Here is a 25,474-nt window from a genome sequence, read left to right as displayed (position 1 = left end):
GAAAGAGGCACAGCTGAATTATATTCGATCATGTGTATGATGGTGATTTTCCATAAGTGAACATATGGCTGAATAACCAAAAATGACATTTTACTTAATGTGCGCTGCCTTGCATTAAAATATTGATGACATACAGAGAATCCACATGAAAGTGGTAGCGCAGAGTTGACGTTTTGTGGTGTGATCCAGAAGGTTTCTGCAGATGGCTCCTAAATGGATCCTCCACGTGGACCTTCTCCCTTCTCAGGACCCCGTTGGCTGAGAACAGAGCTTCCTCAGAGAGAGAAGGGGGTCCCTTCTTAACCTGGGCCCTGCTCTCTCCACACATGGAACAGCATGCTCCCAGCAGATGTGTTGTTGTGTGTGAGGTGGATAGATGGCAGCTAAGGGGCAGCCTGTTCTGCTACCAGGCAAAAATTAAGATGATACAAAAAATACTTTTTACTTTCAAATATTTTGACCTCCATTATTTTTGTGGGCCTGACGTCTGCAAGCTTGATTTGCAGCAGAAGATGAGACACACACCAAATGGGCTTGTAAATACACAGTATGCATGTGCGACTGTGTATTATCAATTAATTTTAATATGTTACACAAATTCTCAGTTGTGTTTGCACAAGAGAAACTCAATTCTTATTTCTTAATAGCCGATCTCTGCGGTCTGAGAGGAAGTCTTCCACCGCTGCTCAGCAGAGTAAATGAATTAACTGATGGATGGGAGGATCCTGAAGAAATTAAAAATTGTGGATGTTTGATTGAACACATTGTCCTGTGGTGAAGAAACAAAATATCATGTGAAAAACTCTTGCTTATTCTTCCTTTTCCACATTTTAACACATAAACTAGTGCCAAAAAATATGGCATCTTCAACAAACCAGTGAACCTGTGCAAAAAATATGATCTGACGAACAATAAAGTTGTCCGAATGTTTCCTTACTCCAGATTTATTAGAGCCTGCGCTCCAGACAGAGAATTAAATTGTTCTGGCAGCTATAATAAAGGATGTTGTATGACTGGAGTTAACTCACTTAGAGCCATGTGATATTTTCCATGACTTGTTATTCAACCTGACACTGTACCTGTCCGAAGGTATTGTCCAGAGTACATCCAGATCACAGGCCGTGGGCATAATTTCATTACACTCCTGGGAGGAAACATTGTGGAAGAGTTATTTGACGTTATCAACCACTGTAATGATGCAAAGTCTAATAAAGACAGTGTTCGGAAATGATAGATACTTTCCAGTTTTACAAATCAGAAAGTGTTGCAAGAAATGTCAAGAAAACGTGTTACAAAGTACCTGTGTGTTTTTTTAAAATAAAAAAATAAAAAAATAAATTATGTGGCAGGTTGGACCACAGGGGATAGTGTTTGACTGTCAGGAAAAGCTCTCTCTCTCTCTCTCTCTCTCTCTCTCTCTCTCTCTCTCTTTCTCTCTATCTGTTGTGGCCAACTGTCTAATATGAAACCCACTTGAGACTGAAAGCAGACTGCTAATGACACAGACCAGAGCTTCCCTGAAACACAAAGGAACAAAGAAAAACTTTTCTCTCCCAGCACACAGCGGTGATCACTGAAATGGCACGACGTTGTTATGAGGAGAATCCGGCACAAATTTTATCACCTTTATTCAAAGGCTGTTTGCACCTTAGATGTTCACGGTGTCATAAAATGAAATTCGGCGAGCATGGCAAGCTGTTGTAGGAGGGAAGAGAAGGAAAACTAAAATAAATATGGATGATAATGAACTGTCCAGTGGCTTCACAAATAAATAATCAGGATGAATGAATGAATGGAGCCCCTTTCAACATGCTTATTACAACACTGATTTTCAGGTACCCTGTCAGTTGTCAGATTAAAAAAAAAAACAAAAACACCATTCTCATGTCTGTCCAGTAAATAGACTCACTACAGCCAGCATCTTAGCTTAGCATTAAGGTTGCACATCGCTAGCATGGCTCTGTTTGTGGCTTACTATTTAGTCCATGTCACATCATGAAGACCATGAGCAACCATGACGGAAAAACATCAGCCTCCATGTTGTGCTTTTGGCTTTTGGATATTTCCTACAGCATTGACCATCTACCACTTACAGAGGTGTCAACAACCTGGTGGCAACATGGCTGCCTAACTGGCAGATTATAAATTATATTACAAAAATTATTTCACTGGTTTAAAAATGAAAAATACACAGTTTGCTTGTATCTGGTTTCACTTGTTAATAAGTTACTCCAGAAGTAGTACAGGTAACTAATTTGTCCAATTTAAATGACGTGACTCTTTTGTTACATGAAACAGGAACATTTGAGTGATATGTTATTTAAAACATGGTCGCAATGAACAATTGAACTATTGCATTTAAAATTTGCTTGCTAGTAATTTATGTTCCTGTCTGCTGTATTGCCAGCATTAATAAAATGTGCCCAGGGGACAAGGTGGCTGTGTGTGAGTGTGTTTATGCAATGAAAATAAATCGACTACAAAAAGGTAACTTGCACAGGCAGGGAAACAAACGCCGATGGTCTCATTACGTAACGTGTTGAAGATGTACAAATTATACATCAGTCAGTATATGAAATTATAGAAAGTCTGAATGTGAGGTGGATTAATGCGTTGTTGGCTTTGGGTGCACAGCACAGGATTTGGTAACAGTAAGAATAGTATAGAATAATGCCAGCCTTAACAGGGTGAAAATGTGTTAATACAATAAAAATGGAGGCTTACATTTTTGACAGTGGTTCTCTGAGGAGAGAGCTGGATGCTGCTCAGAGTTGTTTCACCAGATCGGACAAGTCAGAGAAAAGTTCATTTGTATCAGAAGGACAGAAAGAGCATGACAGCAAATGAAAAATTGCTGGATTACCATGTGATTTTGGGGAAGTGCAGAGGAAAACATCTAAACAATTGGCACTCAGCAGCAAAACTGGATGAGCATGAAAATGAACAATAAGAAAATCAACCCGTTACAGGCTTACTGATTGACTCTGGTTTTACTCTTGGATTTTCCATGAAATCAGTTTTTAAATGACTAATAAAGGACAAAAGCAAGGACATAGCTGGTGGATGGGAGGGCGGAGACTCTCAGTCGAGACCATCCCTCACCCATCCATGAGCTAAGGGTACAACAGTAAATGTCTGGCCTCCCCATTCATTTCTCCCTCCTTCCTTAACCCCCCCCATCATGAGAGGTGGAGCACTTAGTCTAATGTGAATAATAACGATGACTGTTTTCCTGGCCGGGCCATAATCTGCGGTAAATGGGCAGAGATTTATTGCTATAAATTACATCACCCACACACCTCTCTCTTCTTTGTCTACCCTTTTTTTATTTCAGGTCAGATTATTTAGTTGTCTTAAGCTTAAGGCTTAAGTTTCGAGTTTTTGTTTCTTTTCATGACACTCTTTTCAGTCTCTTGAATGCACCTGAGTCTGCTTCACAGACAAAAATATGAGATGGGTATTAAAGCCAACACATCTAAGCGCAATTTTAAAAAAGTAATATTAATAATAGAGGATAAATTTCCACAATTCCTGTTGCTGATTAAGGACAACATGAACGTGAGCTTCCACTCAGCTTCAAAACATTCCTTCTCTTCTGCTGCTTCATTCACTCCCTTTCAGCTACGCCTCTTGGCTCTGAGCCATTCGTACATTTTACCACCTCTTTCTGTTATCTATCAGTTTAAAGTGAGGCTACCCTCTCCTGGCAATCACCTCCACATAAAAAATAAATTAACTCTTCCCTCTTTCCCACATTGGAGCAAATATATTTTATAGATTTATATTCACAGGCCAGATCGCAAAGTAACACCAACCAGCATCAGTGACGGCCCAAAGAGAAGTCTGAGTGCTGGTGGAATCTCGATCTGTGGATCATCTTCATCTCCATCTCCATACATCAGACCATCCAGTCAGTGTTTCATATACATGACTGTCAGTGTAATGTAACAGATAATTTAATTAAGTGGCCTGAAGGCATAAAACATCTATGATATGTCATTAAATCATCGCTGTTATTAAAAGCTTAAAGCAATTAAGATGTTGGATGATATGAAATCAATGAATAAAAGATGAGAGGGGCGTCGAAGTGTACAGTGTTTTGTCTTTTCATCGGCACTACCAACTGCCTTCCTGACTTTTTTTTTTTGTTTTGTTTTCATTTGAGAGGGAATAAGTCATGAGCTGTGCTGCAGGGCAGATTGTATGTGTCTCTCCCTGTGCGTATGTGTGAATTACATGCTACTGACGATGTTCAGGGAATTCGCGGTCGTGTCTAAACGCAGAGGAAGCTTCAGCGAGGACAAAGCTCGAGTCGTGAAGCCTGCGGTAAGGCTGTGGGGTTGAGAGAAACACGTATGTAAGGATACATAGAGAGTTGAAATACTTCACACATGTAACGCGTGCACGATCGGCTGGGAGTTCAATCAGAGGATTATGGTGATAAACACATGATGAGCATCAGAGATTGTGTGTTTTTTGATAGGTTATGTAGGAGCCAATGGTAAATCAAACATGACAAGCTCCTCTCAGGAAGAATAAGACCCGTGTTTTGCTTATCAGAACCCAACAAGTGACTGTTCACACTACTGTGTACAAGCTGTTTTGTACAACACAATGTTTAACTACTCCAGCTCACTGTGAAGGTAAGATCCTGTGTCGAGGTCTAAAAGCTCACAGTGACCGAGTAGCTAGCTTTAATAAGGTTGGCAGTTTTATAGCATCGCCTGTTCTGGGCTTGTCTAATCCTGGTCCTGAATGTGCATATTATTTGAGTAACAAGTATTAAATTAAGATAATTTATCTTACCAAGCACAAGTTGAATGTTTGTTTTACGTTTGCTTTTATGTGAGTTAGTTACTACTGCAGAGAAGGTAAATATTCTGCACTTTTGCAGGCAGGAAAAGCTTCATGCATTGTTTCTGCTGAAATTCAACATCTGGCTGTGCAGTGTTTTTAAATTCTTGCACACTGCATAAACATTTGCCACTTTTATGTTGACATTTTGATCATCACTTTTTTCACGGCAGACTATTTGACGATTTTCACTTTTCATTATTCACTCCTGTGCTTTTCCCACCGTGACATGTTAAAATGTCCTCTCAGGTAGAGCTCTGATGTTGTTGCCAATTTTCCACGTTGTCAGCAAAATGCAGACTGTCATATATGACTGTCATATATAAAAAAATCATGAAACACATTAATAGATAGATAGATAGATAGATAGATAGATGAAAACACACTTTAAACACTCCATGTTGTAATTTTCATAACACAAGAGGAACCTCGCGTCTGTCACCTGCAGGCAAATCCTCTGACATTATGACATCTTTCACTGGCACTTACACTAATAACTATTGCACCTGCTCACACGTCTCCATATCTTTTCACAGACACACAGAATAATAGCTTGCTGTTAGGCGTTTGTCTGGAGGCGTGGAGGGCGCATACGTGATTCCTCCAAGATGGGGGAGCAACAGTGAGAGGTGGAGCATCAACACCTGACTCAACTGTTTCTGAAACTCCCCCCGTATCGGTTTTAGAGACTGAAACATAACAGTCACAGTTTAATTTGGCATGACTGAAACGCGCAAAAGCGATTGTCATAGAAGTGACTCGAATGGCTGAATTAACCATAATTTGATGCATACTGAGAGGTTTAGAACTCAGAACACCAAGTTTAGGACTTGACTGAAGATTTGTGCTGCTCAGTGCCTACACATCTGCTGTTGTCTATCGAAGAGATTTCATCAACCTATAAATATGGTTTTGTATGACGTTAAAGACATGTCACTCTGGTCAGTAATGACACGATTTGACATGCATGGGACCACGTTTTTCTTTTGAACTTGGCCAGTCGCAGTTTCTTTCTTTTTTTCCCCCATTAGTTTAACTCCCAAACATGTTTTAATAAAGAGTGTTCCCAGACTTTTATGGTACACACACACACACAGTAATAAAGAAATTTTCTTTCGATCACACACACACACACACACACACACACACACACACACACACACACACACACAAAGATCAAAAGATTTAATTCTTATCACCTTTTGTTATTTCTGCTTGGGAGGAGGAGTTTAATACTACAAGGAAAAACACAATTTGAAGGTTTCCTCCTTCGGCCAGGGGTCAGTGTTGGATATGTGTGTGTGTGTGTGTGTGTGTTTGTTTGTGTGAAAGAGAAAGATTGACAGCACTGACAGTTGTGACAGTTATAAGATTCTGAGGTGGGCGTTTTGATTGATGCATCTGTGCAGGCAGCAACTTCTAGATTAAACCCTAGACACACACACACACACACATATCCATCCATATCCATATTTCCATATCTTATGAAATAATTGGGAACAAACAATAATTGAAGCTGACGTGTGTGAAATACAAAACATGTGAATATGTCATCTGTACAGTGTTATAATACAAGTATGAACACAGAGAGAGAAAAACCAAATTGTGCCTGTGCTAAATCACATAATTTATTCAACTCACCTCACATACGTTTACAACTATACTCTTATAGACACTGCATGAATAAATAAATAGCTGTACTTTCACTGTCAACAAACATTGTTTCCAATGTTAAAAGTAGACTAGTTCCTATGCTCTTTTGGTATATACATTTATCACACAAAAATACAGCATCATTGCAATTTACGACATATAGCCACAAATGTGCCAGTTCAGCAGATGACATTGTTTCTTTTCTGTGTGCGTTCAGGTTTGTGAATGAAACCAGGCTACGACACACTCGTTATGAGGCTTATCTGATGAGGAGGAAAAGTTTATACATTCACATTTAAGTCCAACAGGATTTGCCTGACGCTGTGCATAGCATCAGACCAGCAGTCACCCCATTCAGCTTGAAGCCAACGTCATCTTCGTGCAATTCACAAACGCCACAACTGTCATCAGTGTTTCAGAGACGGCGCAAGATCGGGCTGGGATTTAGTGCGTCTTACTGTACCTCAGCATATATGGCTGCATACAAGGATCAAGTCCCCTTCACGCTAAAGACTAACTCCAAGGCCATCCTGAGACCTTAAAGGATAAAGCTGGCAACCAGATTTTATCCTCTGAAAAGACCAAAATCAACACCCTTTCACAGGATGACAGATTTTTCCAGTGAGTCATTTCCACATGTACTATCCTGCTGCTGTAAATACTATAGCACACCTAATGTGTATTAATCTGCACATGAACATGAACACCCACCAAAAAATGCACCACTTACTCCTCTTCGAGTAACGTTTTTCTGAAATTGTTCTGTCTTTAAATGAATTAGACAAAATATCTGTGACCTCTTTGTAAATGTGTATCCAGTAGGAGTGAGTGGACTGAGTGTTATCAGTGTGTTAGGGGAGGGTCAGTGAGTACTGGGAGCTGGGCTAACATCATCCTTTCACTGAAAGTTGATCTCCATAGAAGAGGTCGCTTTTTTGCAACCGGTCCAGTCATTTTTCATGGCTGACGTTTGACTTAAGGCAAGTCCATATATTCAAAAAGACACCGACAAACCACAACATTTTTGAGAGAAGATAAACACAGAGAAGTCAACTGGACAATAATAACACTTAACAATGACAACAAATCACTGTGTAAAGTGACAACGTCTGTACTGGATTCTCCTTATACCGAGCAGTGGAGTGCCTGCTAGCTGAAACAGCCAGGAGTTTATTGTATGTATGAGGGTGCTCAACCACTATATTTCATCTCTGAATATAACACACTGTAAAACAAACTCTAACAAACCATAGTTTCAAACCTCTTTGCAGCATTAATCAAATGTCCTGAGGGCTAATTAAGTGGGGATTGGATCAATAATGACCGGTGCTTCTGACACCATCCCGGGAGGAACAATCATTTCCTGTCTCTGCTAACCTGCTGTGGCTGCACAGTCAATAGAGGTTCAGTTAGAGCAAACAAACCATCACACAGACACACATATTCCAAAATATCTTCAGGGATAGCGATAAACTAATATTCAGCATATTAGTTCTGCCAATCAAAGGTGCTGTAGTGTTTATAGATCACTGAACTCTCTATGCTGCCATCGGATTCCAGTCATTTTTATATGAGCTTCAGATGTGCTTGTGTTGTCAGTTGTAAATGCACATTAATTCAAAGATGTACTACACAATCGTAAGTGATTGCAAATTGATTTTTACAATGTATGGCAATAAATGGAAGCCAATGGCTGCCTGGGAGGTACGCAGGAGACATGTTTTAAAAAATCTGAGCATATGCTGGACATTTGAGTCTGTGTACATTTAGGGTGTCTTGATATATTCGTATTGATAACTGTGATATTAAAAAAATCAAATATTGATATTGCATAAAGAAACATTGATGACAATATGGTGTCAGTAATCCAGTGCAGATGTTACGCCTTATGGATCTTGTGTTTATCAGTATTCATGAAGTGAAAATGTTCTTTTTGTATGCTTAAAAAAAATTTCTATAGCTGCAATAATACTGTGAATTCTTTTCTACATAACAATCGCAAAATGAAAATCTGATATTGCGATAACGTCAGCCTACATCTGCATGGTGTGTATTCATACTGTTCATGGTCATAGTTTGCATCCACTGCAAAAAGTGTTCAGTGCCAAAAATGTGGAGACAAATTAATGCAGACTTTTATCTGTTCAACTGTAACTCTTATCTTTCATTGAAGCTGGTCTAATCAAAATTTTTCATTCAACAGCTGGATTGAATGTCTAATGACCTCAGCTCTGTGGAGTGTTTTAGTGCCTTTCAGCTTGTTGTCTTGATTTTCTGAGCCACAACTTTTTAACTTTTGTTTTCCCTCACTGCTCTCATTAATTAACCATGTCTCCAGCTTCTGTTAAGAGAAAAAAGCTCTGATCACTATATACCATTGTGATGAAGGGCTAAAGAGACAGATATTTCCCTCAGGAGTTGGTGGAGAATAAAACAGAGCTAAAAGGAGAGTGAGTGTTGGGTCTTACATTTATCAGTTTGTACCTTGGCCATATTGTAATTCCATTCCAGCACAGGGATATTGTAGGAATAATGAATTTAATTATTGGCAGTGAGTCTTAAAAAAATGTAACCTGGGGTCTTGCAGAATCATCCAAAATTGACCTACTGTTTGGCGAGTCAACGGTTTGGTGAAATTATGGGGGTACGTGGTTCTTAACGCGGCTCTTTATGTGTGAATTAGCAAGTATGACAGGAGGATTAAGAGCAAGGTAGCAAGGCTAACAGAAAACACAAAATAAGCTCAATAAATAAAATTAAAAAAACAATTATCAATTTCATCAATCGATGCACATGTTAAAAACAATGATTTCAGTACAGTGTATCTTGCTACACAACAAAGATCCTAAAAATGTTATTGCTCTATTAATAAATTTATTCTACGCAAATGTAAAACTTAAAGTCTGAAAAGTTTCTGCGGCATTCACTTGATGCTGCTTTGTTGTCAGATGTACACATGTGCATGTACATCAACACACACACACACACACACACACACACACACTGCTATGTAGATGTGGACACAGTGCCTTGGTTAGATATTGCACTATTCTCATTACCCATAGCAAACCCTTGTTGATGTTGTCACATACTGTATATCCACTGGAGTCCCTCTGATTACTGTAGCAGCACATAAATTAAACTGGTAGTAGTGGTTGTAGATTTACAGAGTCATGATAAAAAAAGACACAAGAATGAGTATGGTATGCTTGATACAGCGGATTGATAGTCAACAGTTCTATGCAAGGGATCTTAAGAAAGAAGGAGGCACCACGTCATCAGCATAAAACAAACTTGTGGAGTCACTTGGAAGCAAATTCACAGCAAATTTCTGTTGATTTGGCCTCCAGTGTGGCAGTAGCAAGTTCCCTGAAGAATGTCGATGCCTCTTTGATAATTCCTTCTTCTTCAAATTCCTTGGTATTACTTTTCTTTGTGCCTTTGTTGCCTATTTTTCATTGTGAAAAGCTTCTGGACTAGATGACCCATCATCACTCAGGACCTCAGTGTTGGTGAATGTCCCAGCGAGAGATGCCCCCAGGCTCTGGTTGACGGGCGCCATCTCTGAAAGAATGATACTATCATGGTTGCTCACCAGCGTGGCTTTATCCATGATCTCCTTGCTATGCTTGGACACCACGGCATCCATGAAGTCGTATTTGTGTGACAACATACCACTTTCGAATAGGTACTTTGTCAGGTATGAAAAGACCACATTAGCCAAGAAGGATGCCACCATGGACATGGACTTGAACGGAAACCTCTGCTGGACAAAGTGCTCCACTTCCCCTGTGAGGTGGTGGATTTTCTCCTGGACGACCCAACCGGGGTAGTAGATGAAGGGAGGAAGTTTGAGGTAGGGCTCCCCTCCACCAATGCGCAGCAGAAGACCAACTATATATGCAGCCACAGACCCGTAAGTATTGGTGCCCTTGACGAATAACACGCTAAGAAGCTGGGGAAAGATGATGACGTAGACCAAGTCAGAGCTCAGGTACCATAGGCCATACACTGATCCTGTTAACAAGGCCATAGCAGTGGCAAGAGCTCCAAATACAAAGATGGTGATGCGCATCACCCAAACAATCTCAGTATCTGAGGCCTGGAGAAGACAGGAAAGAAAATAAGATTGAAGTAGCAAATATAAACTGTGAAAAAGACAAGGTGGAGAATGGGGAGGTAGAACAAGACGGATCAAATAAAGGACGTAATGTTCACCACTGTCATCATCTTAGCTTAGCATGCTAACATTCGCTAATTAAATTTAAGCCCTTTGAGACAAACTGCTTGTAAAAATGGGCTACACAAATAAAGTTGTCTTGTCTTGTCTTAAATTTCATGATAAATACCTTATTATACCAGAAACAATGCCACGCAGCATAGCAACCATGTGGGTGTTTTTACTGACTTACTGGTAATAAATCATCCTGTAGTAAATACAATCTAGTTAATTAATTCAGCAATATAGCCTATGCTTACAAACCCTGCAACTGCATTATCACTTGGGTTAGCTCAGTAAGCACACAGTGAAGCTGACTGAATCTCCTCAGACATGGCTGCACACAACCACATGCTACAGTGATGGAGTCTGTGGAGGAGCTAAAAACCCTGCTCCACCCTGCTTGTGATGTGTCATGAATGTGCCCTGGGAATTTCCGCCGTAACATCAAGCATGTTTCATATGAGGATAGGATGAATACATAATTGGCTTTAATTTTGAAGGAAGGTTTGAGTCTGAGCTCTTAAATTTGACTGTTGTCTGGTTTGGGGTCTGGATTTTTAAGTAACAATAAAGTAATAATGTGACACATTTGTCAATCGCTGAGTTGGAACCAGAACTGACTAATTACTTATTTGACTGATGCTTGCAATCAATGGCTCAAACTATGCAGATGGTTGCTAGTTTTATTTTGGGCATACTTACCGATTGCCGAAAGGCGAGCTGATAGATATTCCTGGCAAACATGGAGCTGGCTGAGAGAATGGAAGAGTCTGCTGAAGACATGACCGCAGCCGACACCGCCCCCAGACCAAAGAAGGAAATGTAGGGTGGGCAAAGGTGCTGGAGCACAATGGGAAGGATCATATCTGACTGATCCTTATCCTTCGGAGGGAGGGACCCATAAGTAGTCTGGTTCCAGTCTAGAAGAATAAATTGGAACAATAGACAAAATATTTTTGGACTTGTTATGAACTGATCAGTAATATCCTCTGCATTTGAGTACAGGAATGGTGTAAGTGCCAGTATTTTCCTCAATTATTGGACAGAACATCCCCCGTCTGACACAGCGACTTGTGTGAGGCTGAACCGCAACATAACTAGACACAGGCTTTACATGATCCCTTAGCTTTCCAGACAAAGGGCTTAATTTTGCTCCTTGTTGATTCATCTGTTTTAGTTGCTGTGAAACAAAAAGGGCTTCACATGTCTGCTTACTGAAATATATAGTGCCTTACTGTTGATTCCTTGAATAATGGTTGCTGATTGAACATATGAGATCCATGCAATATTAACTATGCTTAATACACTGGTTTCTGCCTATTGGACCATTGGTCCAAATATGAAATATGAGCTAATATTGAAGAATGCATTATGTTATTTAATTGCATTTTAATTGTAAATTTGATTAATAATCACTTCATTAACAATGATTAATGCATGTGTGTGAAGTCATTGGTTCTAATGAGACATTTTGCACTGATTAAATACAGAAGTTTGAATGGATTTTGGCGTGTTATTTTTCATGGCGAACCGCTGAATATGTGCAAATTTGGGGATTATAAAGCCTACAGCCATGGTAGCAGCTCTCTGGGGCTGTACACAGCACTGCTTTGAGGTAAAATGTCAGGACCAGCCAACATGCTAACTGTGATGAGACACAAAGTACAGCTGAAGCTGATTTGAAAGTATATGTTTATAAACCTGTACTGGACAAATTGAAATGCTTACCTGATGATGGTGCTGTGTGACCATCCTGAGGGAAATATCAATTTGTGTACCAAATTTCACCAATAGTTGATAAAATATTTAAGTGAAAATTATAAATCAGCACCTAATGATGGTTATAAAAACCATCAAAGTCAGTAGGATTCACCAACTGGGAATCATGAATATCTTATACTGAACTGAAGGTAGCAGGTCTAACTCCATAGTGAAGCTATTCTACTGCCCTTCATATTCATCAAACTTCACCCATTCTCCACTCCACACTGTTGTCTCATCCTCCCATTCACTGGGACATTTGTTCTTGCATTTCTCAATCCTCTGACATTCTTCCATCTTTCTGCCACTTTTTTCATCCTTCTCTTTATCCTCCAGGGGTGCACATATTCTCCCTTCCCTGGATATTCACAAGCAGTACTTGATTAGTGCCTGTTATACATGAAACAACTTCAGACGGAGGAGATTAATTAGCGCCTCTTCAGATGTAATATTCACTAAATCGGCATGGTCTGATGGCTCTCCCCTTTGCCAGTCGTGACAGCATCCGTCTGATGTTGTTTACCCCCCAGATACTCTATGCATCTGCATTTACACATCTGGAAAAAAAACGGCTGCTGGGCTATAAACAACCCAGGAATGCATTGTGTTCCCCTTTGATCGCACTTTCCTGTTTGACTAAAAGATCAGAATCCTGGATGTTTCGATTGTCCTGTGATGTTTCATTAACTGCTTAATCAATGTGTGTGTGTGTGTGCACATCATTCATGGATCAGTGTCTGATATGTTTGCATCTGTCTGTGATTTAACAGCTGCAACACAGAGCTTGACTGAGTGTGCAGAATAAAAAATACTCTGTGACTCTGCAATTTTGTCATTTTGTCTCATTTGCAGGCATATAATTAAACAGTTATTCATAGGGTTCATAGGGTTATTTGATTAACACTGAATCAAAACTTATTTTACAACCTAACAAATAAATATAAGTTGCATGTTAGATACTATTCATCAGGATCAGGACACAGATACTATTTATTGCTGTTTTAGGGGCTGTTAGCTTTTAGAGTAATGTAGAATGAGCTCTGCTTTCTCATTTCAAAACCAAACTGTCAACTTCCCTGCTCTGAAACGACAGGATTAAATAGAGTGCATCTCTTGAAAGTGTCAACATCCAAGTGACTGATGTGAATTGAGAGTTGGGGTCAGAGGTCTTGCAAAGGTCGTGTGTGTGTGTGTGTGTGTGTGTGTGTGTGTGTGTGTGTGTGTGTGTATTTACCAGTGGAGGCCCCTATAGCTCCTATGAGGACAGAGGGGACGGCCATGACCAGGCAGCCGAAGGCGGCGAGGAAGGAAAGGACCTGGGCATAGGTAGCTGAAGAGGCAGAAAGAACCCGTTGAAAATAGACCTGCCAGGGAATACCCCCCAACATCTAGAAACAGAAACACCATAGTAAATACAGACACCAAACCAATGCATGACAGACAGCACCAAAACTTACTCTTAATACAATAAATATGACAAATCTGTTCTGCAGCTGTGCTTCCAGTTACTCCTCAATAAAATTCTTCACCTAATCAAAATGTGCATGCAATTTACTTTAGAGTGATAAACTGTCTCTTGATGAATCTTCTGAAAATGTGGCCTACCAGCAAACAGAAGTTGTCCGCCCAGAGCCATTTGTCTTCAGGCTCAATCTTCCCCAGCCAGGGTGACTGGTAGATTGCTTCCTTGGCTGAAACAATGATGTCCGACACAGCAGGATTGGACAGGGCGAAAGGCACGCTGATCCACTGATGGAGAGGAGGGGATCAGAACGAAAATATTATCATTGTTATCTAAATACCTGGTGATTTAGTCTTGACAGTGGAGAATCAACTTTAAACAACTTTAGATATATAGTCCCAAATCCTACTGGGCCACTTTATCTTGTTTTATCTCCTACAGGAGCTCAGTCTTTGCACTTCAGCTACTGATAGTGGAGAGTGAGGGTCACCAACACTGATGTCCTCAGTGAAGTGGAGGAGTGAATTGCTTGATGCTGTTTGCTTTAGATTGATGTTACCATTTGACATGTGTTGCCTTATTTTCAGGGGGCCACTGAATACAAGCAAATTTGCGAATTATAAAAGTAATATTCAACAGAAGCCTACTGCCATGGCAGCAGCCCTCTGACACTGTACACTGTGACAGTACTGCAGGTATCATATCTATCATGCTCACATTTTAGTTTAGTATGTTAGCATGCTAACATTTGATAAAGAGACACAAAATTATTGATTGTTTTTTTTCACGTATAAATGTGAATGTAGTCCATGTTCCTGCTGTGACTGCTTTGAAGACTATATATGGGATTTAATATATCATAATATAATAGTATAATATTACCATAATAATATAATGTGATATCATACATGTGTGATTTTGCATTATTAATACACTTTAGCTAGTGTTTTGATCAGACTCCTCCTGTATGTATTGATGTCTGGTAACGTTTTTGACACCTCAAAGATTAGCAGAAAATCATGACTAATGATAGCATCACGTGTTGAGGTGAGTTTGGCTTTCAGGCTGGTAAAATCCTATCTAATCATACAGAACATGTTGACAGTGAAACTCACCAAGCCCAAAAAGATACAGAAGAGCTGGACCACATCTGTGTATGCCACAGAGTAGAGTCCTCCAACAAGTGTGTAGAAGATGGCGATCAGGGCTGAGATCACCACCGACATACTGATGTTTATGTCCACGATCACACTCAGAGTGGCACCTACAGGACAACACATTCGATTGATCAGATACAATCAGAGTGAAGACGAAAAGAAATCTGGGTGTAACAGTTTCATTTCCAACAAGTGATACCTGTCCAACAATCACCTACCCAGTGCAGACAAAATGGCTGCAGACCAGAAGATTTCCCCCATGAGTGCGGGGATGAAGAGCAGACCGCCCATCCTTTCTCCATACAGCTGCTGGAAGGGATCCAGCATGGTGACGTATCCGCGAGAACGCATGGGCTTGGCAAAGAAAAGGCCACCTGAATGAAATGAGACATTAATGGAAGGCAGACAGACAGGGGGCCACTGTATGAAAAAATTTACAATCCCTGAATCAATGAAATTGTACATTGGAGCATATGAATGTCGTACATAGTGACCTGGTAGTACTTCTTCTTTATCTCTGGGTGAAGCACTTTAGATGTGTAATATACTGTATTAGAGAGCCATAGGAGTGGTTTTGCATGTTTTTTTTGCAAGACTACTAAGTGCCGAATCACCATAGGGCAGTACAGTAGTTATTTTACTGTAATATTCAAAACTGCAGACACTTGACTTTGGTTTCAGCTGATAAATGCGATGCAAAAAGTGTCAGTTTATTGTCAAAGTTATGGTTACATGCAGACTGAGTTGAAAAGTCTCTCCTGCATCATCACCACACAACAACGATGTAGAACGCCAAATAATATGAGCAAACATGATGATATAGATGACTGACGTTACTGTCATAGTGCTGTTCAATGATCAGAAATTAACGGCTGCCTTGAGGTAAAACACATTCAAGAGATTTGCAGAAAATGGTCGAAAATATGCTAAATTGTATGGTTCTTTTAGAAGTACATCACCACTGTTAGTTTGCACTAACTCACTCACACTTCACGCACACTTTTTACAGGATGATTCGGGACTGCAGAGGTACTGGTTCTTACCCACTACCAGGCTGAGTGCGTAACCAAAGGGAGCCTGCGCCCAAGCCAAGCCGTAGTCCGGCAGGTAGACATACTCTGCTGTCCCGTTGATGTAGCCCCCACCCACCCAAGTAGCTGAAAACAAGAAAAATGTTAATTTTGTTTAAAAAAAACCCAAATAATATATGAAAAGCCACATTGGCATCTAAAATGTTGCACACTTTTATTCTAATAACAAGAATCCTACAGGTAATGTTTGTCCGTTGGGGATGGAAAGAAATTAGTTTGCAGTTTTGATCATAATTCAGCAAAGATCAAACAGAATCCGTTTGTTGCTGGGAAAACTAACTGTGTTTAATAGTCATCGGACTTCTTCTGACGGACTGAACCAGCAGCACGTATTTCAGACTAACTATCAGTTATTGCATCTTTAAGTGCTCAGAAACGCAATGAATGGCATGTTGATACCAGTGAGTTTTACCAGTGACCGTAGTGCTGTCCGTGCGTAAAAGACATGGTGGGTGAAATTTTTTGTATTCCGCTGACATATTATACCCATATGTGAGCCGTGTTGAACACTTAGCAACAAACAAGAATTCAAACACGTCATGTAGTTAACCAACTCACCGGTCATGGTGAAACCGCCTACGAACAGCCCGATGTCCCTTCCACCGACCATGATGCTTTCGCTCCGGTCTGTGCCATCGCCAACACCGGAGTTCTTGTTCTTCCACGCGGCCCAGATCCCCACAAATAAAATCAGGACGTAGAAGATAACGATAGCCACGAGACCCTCGGCGTGGATGGTCATCTTCCTTTGGTCCGCTTCCTCCCGCCGAGATCAAGGGCTATTGCGCGCGGAGGACTGGAATTTCATGGAGAAAACTTTGAAGAAAAAGAGGTAGAAACACTTTCCTGTGGGCTATGTTTGACTTTTATCTGGAACAAACATTTCAGAGAAACCTCATCTTTCCACACACATTATTTTATCACATAACAATTAAATTGGACACTACTAGGACAGACATACAGCGCTTCAGTGCGCATTGCGTGGAACATGACATAACCCATAAGGAACTTTAAAACATCCATCCATCTATCCTAAAATTGTATTTGAGGCTGCCAAATTCCTAAAAGCTGCAAGATTCAATTTGTACCGTGCTTAGGATTTTGAATGACCACAACATACACATTATAAACTGACAGCTTCCAGTAGAGAAACCCATTGAAATTTCATATTTTCTGTGCACCGATTATCACTCTTAATGCGAAAGTCCAGCTGTGACAGCCGTTAAATCCTCTGTTCCCCAAAGTAATAAAAACATGCATAAATCCAAGTTTTTGCCGAAGTCAAGGAAGTGATTTTCCAATTCCAGCCTCAAATATGCAATCTTTACAAGAGAGAAAATCGATTACAAAATTCCCTGCAAATTATAGTTAAAGAAAACCTAAAAGCCTTCACTCAGTGATGCCAAATTACTTCGGTGTGATAAAGTTCCTGTGTCAAATACATGCAACCAAGAATATTATTGAATACAACCAAGAATATTATTGGACAAACGAGCATTGGAAAATTGGAAAGCCTCGTTGACTTTAAAGCGTCAGGATACTTCCGTGTCTTTTCCCCTTTGATTTTTTTGCCCCGTACTACCATACCATAAAAGATGGTGCTTGAACTCATGCAGTGAAACCTATGAAGGGTGGCCATACCTTCCCGCGTCCCACATTAGCAAAAGGAAGAGGAACAACTGGCACTTCTTCATGTGACATCAAATCTAAAGATGTCAATCAGAACCATCCAAAGCCAGAAGAGATGGCACAGGTCTGATGAGTTCGCAAAGCATTAGTGCTGCGCTTGTTGAAGATGTTTTACGCGCCCTGTTGCCTCACTTTAATTACAGACATCGCTTTATCCAATTATTGCGCCAGCTTTCTCACACGATGCCTGTCAGTTTTCCCTGCTTTTTTAAATGTAAAAAAAGGGTGTTGAAGTTGCTCTGTAGCCTGGTATGATTATTAAACAATCTGAACCGACAAGGTTTTGTTTTCTGTAGCGCTATCGTGCGTAAAAATCTCTTAATGGTTCCAAAGCGCGACGCACCTTCAACAATAACACCATTAATCAAAAGAGACCTAAAACAGATGCGTTGGGGTTTTGTGCCCGATGTGCTGCATCACTAAACCTGTGGGTTTCAGCTCTCTGTTGCGCTGACATCACGGTTCCAGGAGGCCGGTATTGCATTATTGATCTATCTTTAAATCAGCATCTGTCACTACAGTCAAATGCAGTTAGAGTCAGTCAACGTATATTAGCAAAAGAAGTAAGTGTTAGAAAAGGACATTATCTTACCTTTCCTTTGAAGAAACAGGTCTAAACAGAGCGGGGCCTCCAACAAAAATAATTTAAGAAAGTGTGAAAAGCGGTTTTGTTGGGTTCAGGTACCACAAACTAATCCTCTTGGATGAACAAACAATTCTCCTATGTTGTTTTTTTTAAATAACCAATGTTCGCCGGAAAGAGGGAGAGACAGAGGGAGAGAGAGAGAGAGAGGGAGAGGGAGGGAGAGGGAAAGAGCGAGGGACGGGGAGAGAGGGTGGAGGTGGGTGGAGTGGTGGAGATGAATGGGAGTGGTGGGTTTATTGGGTGCTGTCAGGGTGGGTAGATGGTGGATGAATGTCTTCCAGGGCAGGACGAAAATAGCACCTAATAGAGAGTGGCATGACGCACAGCCTCTCCGGGAAAGCTTTCCAATATCATAATATCTTATTGGCACTGGATGGAACCTTTACTTTGCCAGGTTACATTTCAGGCCTGATTTATGATCTTGCGCAGGTCCCCGCTTGCTCCGCGATTAAAGCATCGCGTTTAATCTGCAAACGCTGGCCGTATATGGTGGTAATACTGAGGGAGTCTACTTCGCATACAGGATTACTGTCTCATTCTGCGATCCAAATCACGCATGAAGGAACATGACTCCGATCTTAAGTTTTTACATTTAAAACTTTCAAACAGAGTCATGAGGAAGGAGCAGTGGCGGACTCAGGCCATCCGAGGGGCTCAGAAAGGGTACAAGCATGCAGAAATATGCTATACATTTATGGTGAAATACTTCTAAAATCTTTTCCTAAACTTCAATGCTTTTTCTTCACAGGAAGAGCATCCAAGAGGTCACTTTATCATGTTGGTATCTCGTGGTGGGGCATTCAAGTGGGCACCTTTGCTGCAACCAATCCTACCCCCCCCCCCAGTTATTTTGGTGACCTATAGTCCACAGTAACCCAATCCAGTTTTAAATGCAGTAGGTACAAATCGGGTTTAAAACACTACAACGCATTTTAATTAAAGATGATTCAAATTAATCACATTATATACATTACATACATTGTTGAGGACATCACCCCGTAAAGCCTGCCTTCAAATGGAAACAGTACTGGATGTTTTACAGAGGAAGCTTTCTGAGGGTATTCAGACTGCTGTCCATGGTACTGAAACGTGACAGTGCCAACAACACGAACATTTTACATTTAGTTCTTATTATTTAGAATTTGTTATTTACTTTGGGTTGAAAGCCGTCTCTTTCTCATTATACCTTTAACTTCACTAATCACTGTGATGCAATATTTCTGTTCCGTTTTACAAAATATACAGTATTTCATACAATTTAATCACAGTTTTATATTGTTAATTTCCATTAGCAGTCATACAACAAGCATCTTCATGGAGTTAGAATTCATTGTTCAGACTTTAACTGCAATCAAAATTAGCTGCTTGACGTAAACAAAGATGTTGACTGGTGCGACTGCTGGAGATAAGATAAGTGACTTACCTGAACTGTGACACGTCTTCTTAATTTAGCGCCCGTGTAGCTGACAGGCTGCCAGACAGAAGGCAGCTCTAATTGGAAGGTTTTCTAACAAATGAGCCTCAGAAACACATCTAGTGTTACAGATAGTTTTAGGAGGCTGCCTCACAAAAACAGACAACTTCTTTTTCAGCATATGTGAATGCCAAGAGTCCTTCATTTCATACATATGACTAATGACTCAAACCCTGTTGGTGCTTTTCATAAGAATCAACTAGTTGCCTACACCACATTGACCAAAGGATGCAGTCTAAAGGAATTAAACAAAGTTCTACCTGAAGGTTTTAAGCTACCTTCTCAAAAGACCTCTGCCGCCATCAGGTGGCCTTTTCAAGATTTACTCAACTCTCCATAAGGTGGTTTCAGTGAAGGAACCAGGAAGAAAACATATTCTGAATGTTTCTGTACGTGAAAGATTAAAGTGGATCCGAGCTCCACTCATCCTGCAGCAGGGCTGTAGGGTTAAACTGTAAATGATCAGTGAACGTTAAGGCAAGCTATGTAACCTACCGCCTTTGTCTTTGTCACAGCAGTCATTTTGACTTCTGCTACAGCAGAAAAAAACACAGCTGGAACTAATTCTGTTAATGATAGCTCAGCTACATTTAGGTATTTTAATAAGCCTGGAGAGTGATTGAGTATGAAATGCAGCCAGCAATTAATATGATTAATCATATCTACAGTCTTCTTATGAAAACAATAAAAAGGCAGCTATAAAGTATGTCTCTATGTTTTAATTATTAGAAAGTGACATTAATTGTTTTTTTCTTTTAATTTCCTTTGGCATGAAAATACTGAGACAGTGCTATCCTGTTCCCTTAAAATAAAACCATTATAATTGAACTGGCTCCCAAAAAATGTTTATCCCGACCAGAAAGTTGGTTACAACCAGGAAATGACAGAACAATTGCTTATCCATTAACCGAAGTGTTAAAACACAGCATGTGGAATCTGATTTTTGTCGTCTCTCTTAAAACTATTTGCTGTAAAACACTGCCACCTTCTGGTCTCACAGAGGCATAGTGGTCCTCAGTTGACGCGCCCACACACATTTTGAATGAGAGTTTTGTTAGCCTCTCAGATGTGGTCATGTCAAAGTTAGAAAGAAGCCTGAGCAGTTTGTCAGATGTGACATCTGTTTGTTGGACACTTTTGTCCACATATTAGTCTTTTCCATTTTTTGCGTTATGTGTGTATGATGAAGGCAAAAAGTCCTGTTAAGATATTAAAAATAAGTTGGAGAAATGTTCAGTTGTCTGCCCTGCAGGGCTGTAGTTATGGTCGTGGTACCGCCGCCGGTTTTAGACGTAGTTATTGAGCCTGTAACCACTGCTGGAAAGGGAGCAAAGTGATGGAGCGTGATTGTCCTTCAGGGCCTCGGGGGGCTTGTAGAGTGGAGCAGGAGGATATATGTGGTTGAAGGCAGGAGGAGGCGATGATGGTTGATTCCTCTGCATATGGAGGGGGCTCCGTGACCTGTCACCACTGCTGCTCCAGCACAGCACCAGACCTCCGGTCAGGCTGAGGCAGGCCGAGGCATAACCGAGGTACACGGCCAGGCCGATCTCATACTTCAGCCCACTGGGGAGGAAGGGGTCGTAGAAATCCATGACGACATCGTTGGTGGTCCAGGACACGGTGATCAGGCAGAGAAGGCCAGCACAGAGAAAACAAATTGCCCCACTTAGCGCCAGTGGTGATTTGATCAGTGAGCCACGGGCAAAGCGGGTACACTTCATCCCGAGCACTGATACAATAGAAGCCAGGATTGAGGTGATACAGGAAAGCACCATGAGCGCCCGGGCAGCCTAATGTGGAGGAGAATAGACGAGGAATAATGTGATTAATAATCTCTCAGAAGTTAGTTTTAAGGATATTCTAAACTCGAATTCATTATTCACTCTGACCAAACAGTTCCAATCTCAAAGATATTTAGTTTACTAACAGAGAAAAGCAGCAAATCCACACATTTGAGGAGCTGAAACAAGACGATGTCTGGCATTTTAGCTTGAAATATTATTGAAATGACTAACAGATTATCAAAATACATGCCGTTTACTTGGCATTATTTTGTCGTTTCTGCTCTTCTCATGACAACATAAAGTGCTCTGGGTAAAAAGTTGAAAGCTGATCGTGAAGTACCTGCAGGTCGCGTGGCAGGGCCAGCAGAGATCTGTACAGCTCACACTGGTAAATGCCAGTGCTGTGCCACACACACTCCATCCACAGACCTTTCATGTAAGCAGTGGCTGTGATGATGTTGGAGCCCACGTAGGCTGTGCTGCGCCAGTGGGGGAGCAGAGTTGCAACTACAGTCCCTGCAAACCCCAACAGCCCCAAAAAGAAGCCAAGGAGTTGAACCGCCATGCTGGTCATGGTCTACTGACTTGGACAGATGCTGAAACTACAAAGCACAAAGTTTACCGTTTGAAATCACCGTAGATGAACAGGTATGCAACAGGAGACAATTACCAGCATTTACATGTCTCACATGTTGCTAAGCAGGCATATAGATATACACTGGATCCATAGAGAAAAAAAAGAAAAATCAACACGCAGAAACAGCATATGCTCACATAAAAAAAAAAGACAACAAAAACTTTAAGAACAAAACTGCAGTCCCAGAGGCTCAAGATGAGTCTGAAGTCCTGCTCTTATTTGCATGCTCTCCAGCAGTACAGTAAATTCCACTGAGCTTACATGCAGTCACAGAGTCTGAGCCATTCCTCAAGTGTGTCCGTGGAGAAAAAAAGCTCTGGAAACGTTCTGGCATCAGTCTCTGGTGAGTGGCAGGTGACTGCATCTGTAACTAATGAGAGCAGTGTTCGGCTTCACCTGTTTAACGCTCTCCTCAGGAGGGCGAACCACAGCAGTCTATTTGTTAAGCTCCCCACCACCCTGCAGGAAGGGAACAGACTGAGAGAGAAAGAGAGCGAGAGGAAATTAAACATTTACAGAAACCACCCGACCTGAGCGCTCTGTTATAAACCACTAACTTCCGACATTTTTCACACCTCTGCTGAGAGAGAGGGACCGAATCACTCGATGACAGTGAACTTGAACCTGACAGACCCCAAACTGTGACAGAGGGGATAGCAGTGACTCATGTTGTAGTAATTGGCCAGATTATATTATGCCCAATTTAATCTCTGACCTGAGATCACCTGGCGCGCAGAGCTACATTTACAACTGTTTTCAAAGCTCTGGGAAACAAATAAAAACCGCTAACCCTCACAGCAAGAGCATGTGAGGCCTACGGGTGGTTAAGCATTTACTTTTGTTCCTGCTCACTCTCTGGAACAAAATGTTCTCCGAGTGAAAAACATCCTGAATAATGAGCAGAGTTTAAATTTGACAGCGAAGAAACCAAACTGTGCTCAAACAAACCCATTGTTTTGACTTCCTCAGAAAACAAGGGGCTGATTATTGGTCGACCTGGCACTGTCGGGGACCTCTCAAAATATCAGAGATACAAGCTTCTTTGTTGTTTACTTAATCACTGACTGCACTGAAGGCATAACAAATAAGCAACAGGAAGCAAGGCAAGGCTTGGACGAGTGACTGATTTCACATTGGCTTGCTCACAAATCATCCAACAGCAAAACCAGTGTAATACTCACAATGTTTTGTCACTCACCAGTATGTCAACACTATGAAATACTGTACATGTGATGCTGCTTCTCTTCTTCTTCTTCTTCTAGTATACCCTACATTTGAACACTTACCAACAAAGTTACACAAGGATTACAGCGCCAGCGGTCACAGGTGTCCAGACGGCACACTTCCAAATAAACAGGGCCATTCTCGCTCTCTGCTGCTGCCTTAACAGACAACAAATACGCGTCTGTGCTGTCGGATTGTCAGATGTGAGATTGGCCAGTGGTAGGTATCATCATCATCAGCTGCGGCAACTTTATCCGTCAGGAGCATCATGTCAGAGATAACACGCAAGACAGTAGTCCCAGTGCTGGTGCTGGTTGCTCCAGATAGATAAACAAGGCTGTGGACCCGGAGGTAAGAACAGTGTTGTCAGGCAAAGGCAGACAGAAGAGATATTGTCCTCACTGGATGTGCTGTTTTTGTCTCAATAATTAAGCTCTCTGCAAGTCCACTTCTGCGGAAATGAATAATGAACAATAAAATGAAATGAATGAATGGAAATTTATTAGTCAGCATATCAGCTTGTAAGCAACTTGTAAAGAACATCAATATTTATCAAATACAGTTAAGGTTAAATCAGCAGGCACAGTAAAAGCACTACTAAACTCAATCAACACTCTCAGGCTGATGGCAAAACTGTGTATTTTAGTAACGCAGTACTGCATGAGACTATATGTGTGGTACATACAGTTCTGCAAGGTCTGAGGTCCATCAACTGTCTTTGCAGTTCTTCTTTCTCCATCCCTCTGTGTACCCAGTGTAACCTCCCGTGGCATCTTGTTGGTATACAAAAGGTTTTTCCCAGTCCTTCCCCCGGCTCCCTTATGTGTTCAGTTCTCTGTAAGAGCTCTGCTGTTAAGTGAAAGGATGATCCTCTCCAAGGTCTGCCTGTGGGAGACGCCATTTGAATGTGGAACACTTAATAGTCTTAGTTAAGCAGAATAATCCTCTGATTAGGAGCTGAGCATCGCTGGCTCGTTGTGCACAGTGCTGGAAGGGTAATACAAATAAAAAGTCTTCAGATGTCTGAAAAGCTGCTCTTCTTCATGCACTACACATACCTTTATAACAGTATATATGCAGATATACACAACATTGTCAAGATATAGTACAGACTAGCATGTCTTAAAGACCCTGCACACCCACACACTGATGTTTTTAGTCATTTTATCTGATTACATCTCTGGTTGGGTTCAGGTTGGGTGAAATGACTTCAGAAACCAACACGAAGGACAAACTTGAGAGCTGTCCAACTCTTAACAGGTGCAGCAAAACTAACAGATGAGCGAGACTCATCACTGATCAGCAGGCAGCGTGGGCCTAAGGTCACCTTAAGGTAACTGGACAAGCAATAAATCAACCATGTGACCTACACAAAATAATCATACGTTAATGAGAAAAAAGGAACTATGAAAAAGATGTCTGTACATGTATTAAAACGTAATACAGTGTGTTATGGGAGACAATTAAATTGCAGCGTCAACACCTTTCAGTCTGCTAGATTTACATGACAGCTTAAGTAACACTTTACTTGGCAAATTTAATGCTTAATTTAATTAATTTATTTACTTACTTATTCATTTAACCGTTTTCTTCCAGTCAGTGAGGCTGAGTTGGACCACCTACCACAGCCCTACTGCAGTACTACTACTACTACTGCAGTAGTAGTACTCATTAGAAACTTGAACACACTGAATGTTGTTCATAATTAAACCGGAAATGTTGTTTATTTTTATTTCTAGTTCCATTGCTCTTACTTCTTTGCTCTTACTATTAACTTTAGTGACACTTTGAATACTTTTACCTTATTTGCACAACTG

General features: G+C 40.8%; 2 protein-coding genes across 9 annotated transcripts; both read right to left on the bottom strand.

The window, feature by feature from the left end:
• Positions 1-8,712: 8,712 nt before the first annotated feature.
• LOC124067223 (high-affinity choline transporter 1-like) lies at positions 8,713-20,690 on the bottom strand. 3 transcript variants are annotated; one of them, XM_046404383.1, is made up of 7 exons: positions 18,482-20,690; positions 15,328-17,016; positions 15,068-15,216; positions 14,096-14,239; positions 13,725-13,878; positions 11,432-11,649; positions 8,713-10,609 (listed from the first exon to the last, which is right to left on the bottom strand). In XM_046404383.1, the coding sequence occupies exons 2-7, from the start codon at positions 15,572-15,574 to the stop codon at positions 9,956-9,958; spliced, it is 1,566 nt and encodes a 521-aa protein (XP_046260339.1). In that variant the 5' UTR covers positions 15,575-17,016; positions 18,482-20,690; the 3' UTR covers positions 8,713-9,955. The 3 variants fall into 3 exon arrangements, with proteins under 3 accessions (XP_046260339.1, XP_046260340.1, XP_046260338.1); XM_046404384.1 differs by lacking the exon at positions 18,482-20,690 and having other exon boundaries at positions 15,328-15,483; positions 16,153-17,632; XM_046404382.1 differs by lacking the exon at positions 18,482-20,690 and having other exon boundaries at positions 15,328-17,632.
• Positions 20,691-20,810: 120 nt separating this feature from the next.
• LOC124067224 (claudin-14-like) lies at positions 20,811-25,440 on the bottom strand. 6 transcript variants are annotated; one of them, XM_046404390.1, is made up of 6 exons: positions 25,228-25,440; positions 24,343-24,644; positions 23,720-24,108; positions 22,830-22,910; positions 22,137-22,398; positions 20,811-21,802 (listed from the first exon to the last, which is right to left on the bottom strand). In XM_046404390.1, exons 5-6 carry the CDS (start codon positions 22,368-22,370, stop codon positions 21,296-21,298), a joined length of 741 nt encoding a protein of 246 aa, XP_046260346.1. In that variant the 5' UTR covers positions 22,371-22,398; positions 22,830-22,910; positions 23,720-24,108; positions 24,343-24,644; positions 25,228-25,440; the 3' UTR covers positions 20,811-21,295. The 6 variants fall into 6 exon arrangements, with proteins under 6 accessions (XP_046260346.1, XP_046260345.1, XP_046260344.1 ...); XM_046404389.1 differs by having other exon boundaries at positions 22,830-24,108; XM_046404388.1 differs by having other exon boundaries at positions 22,695-24,108; positions 25,228-25,438.
• Positions 25,441-25,474: the final 34 nt, after the last annotated feature.

The sequence above is a fragment of the Scatophagus argus genome, chromosome 11 (genome assembly GCF_020382885.2).
Source record: "Scatophagus argus isolate fScaArg1 chromosome 11, fScaArg1.pri, whole genome shotgun sequence".
NCBI lineage: Eukaryota > Metazoa > Chordata > Actinopteri > Scatophagidae > Scatophagus > Scatophagus argus.
This window is presented reverse-complemented; position numbering and strand designations above follow the sequence as displayed.

Excerpts from the sequence above, each read along its gene's own strand:
- LOC124067223 (XM_046404383.1), bottom strand. The coding sequence starts at position 15,574 with ATGTACAATTTCATTGATTCAGGGATTGTAAATTTTTTCATACAGTGG. Across the intron at positions 13,879-14,095 it reads CGGACAACTTCTGTTTGCTG|ATGTTGGGGGGTATTCCCTG; the intron begins GTAGGCCACATT and ends TTCTGTTTCTAG. Across the intron at positions 11,650-13,724 it reads AGCTATAGGGGCCTCCACTG|ACTGGAACCAGACTACTTAT; the intron begins GTAAATACACAC and ends TTATTCTTCTAG.
- LOC124067224 (XM_046404389.1), bottom strand. The coding sequence starts at position 22,370 with ATGACCAGCATGGCGGTTCAACTCCTTGGCTTCTTTTTGGGGCTGTTG. Across the intron at positions 21,803-22,136 it reads CCCTGCCACGCGACCTGCAG|GCTGCCCGGGCGCTCATGGT; the intron begins GTACTTCACGAT and ends CCTCCACATTAG.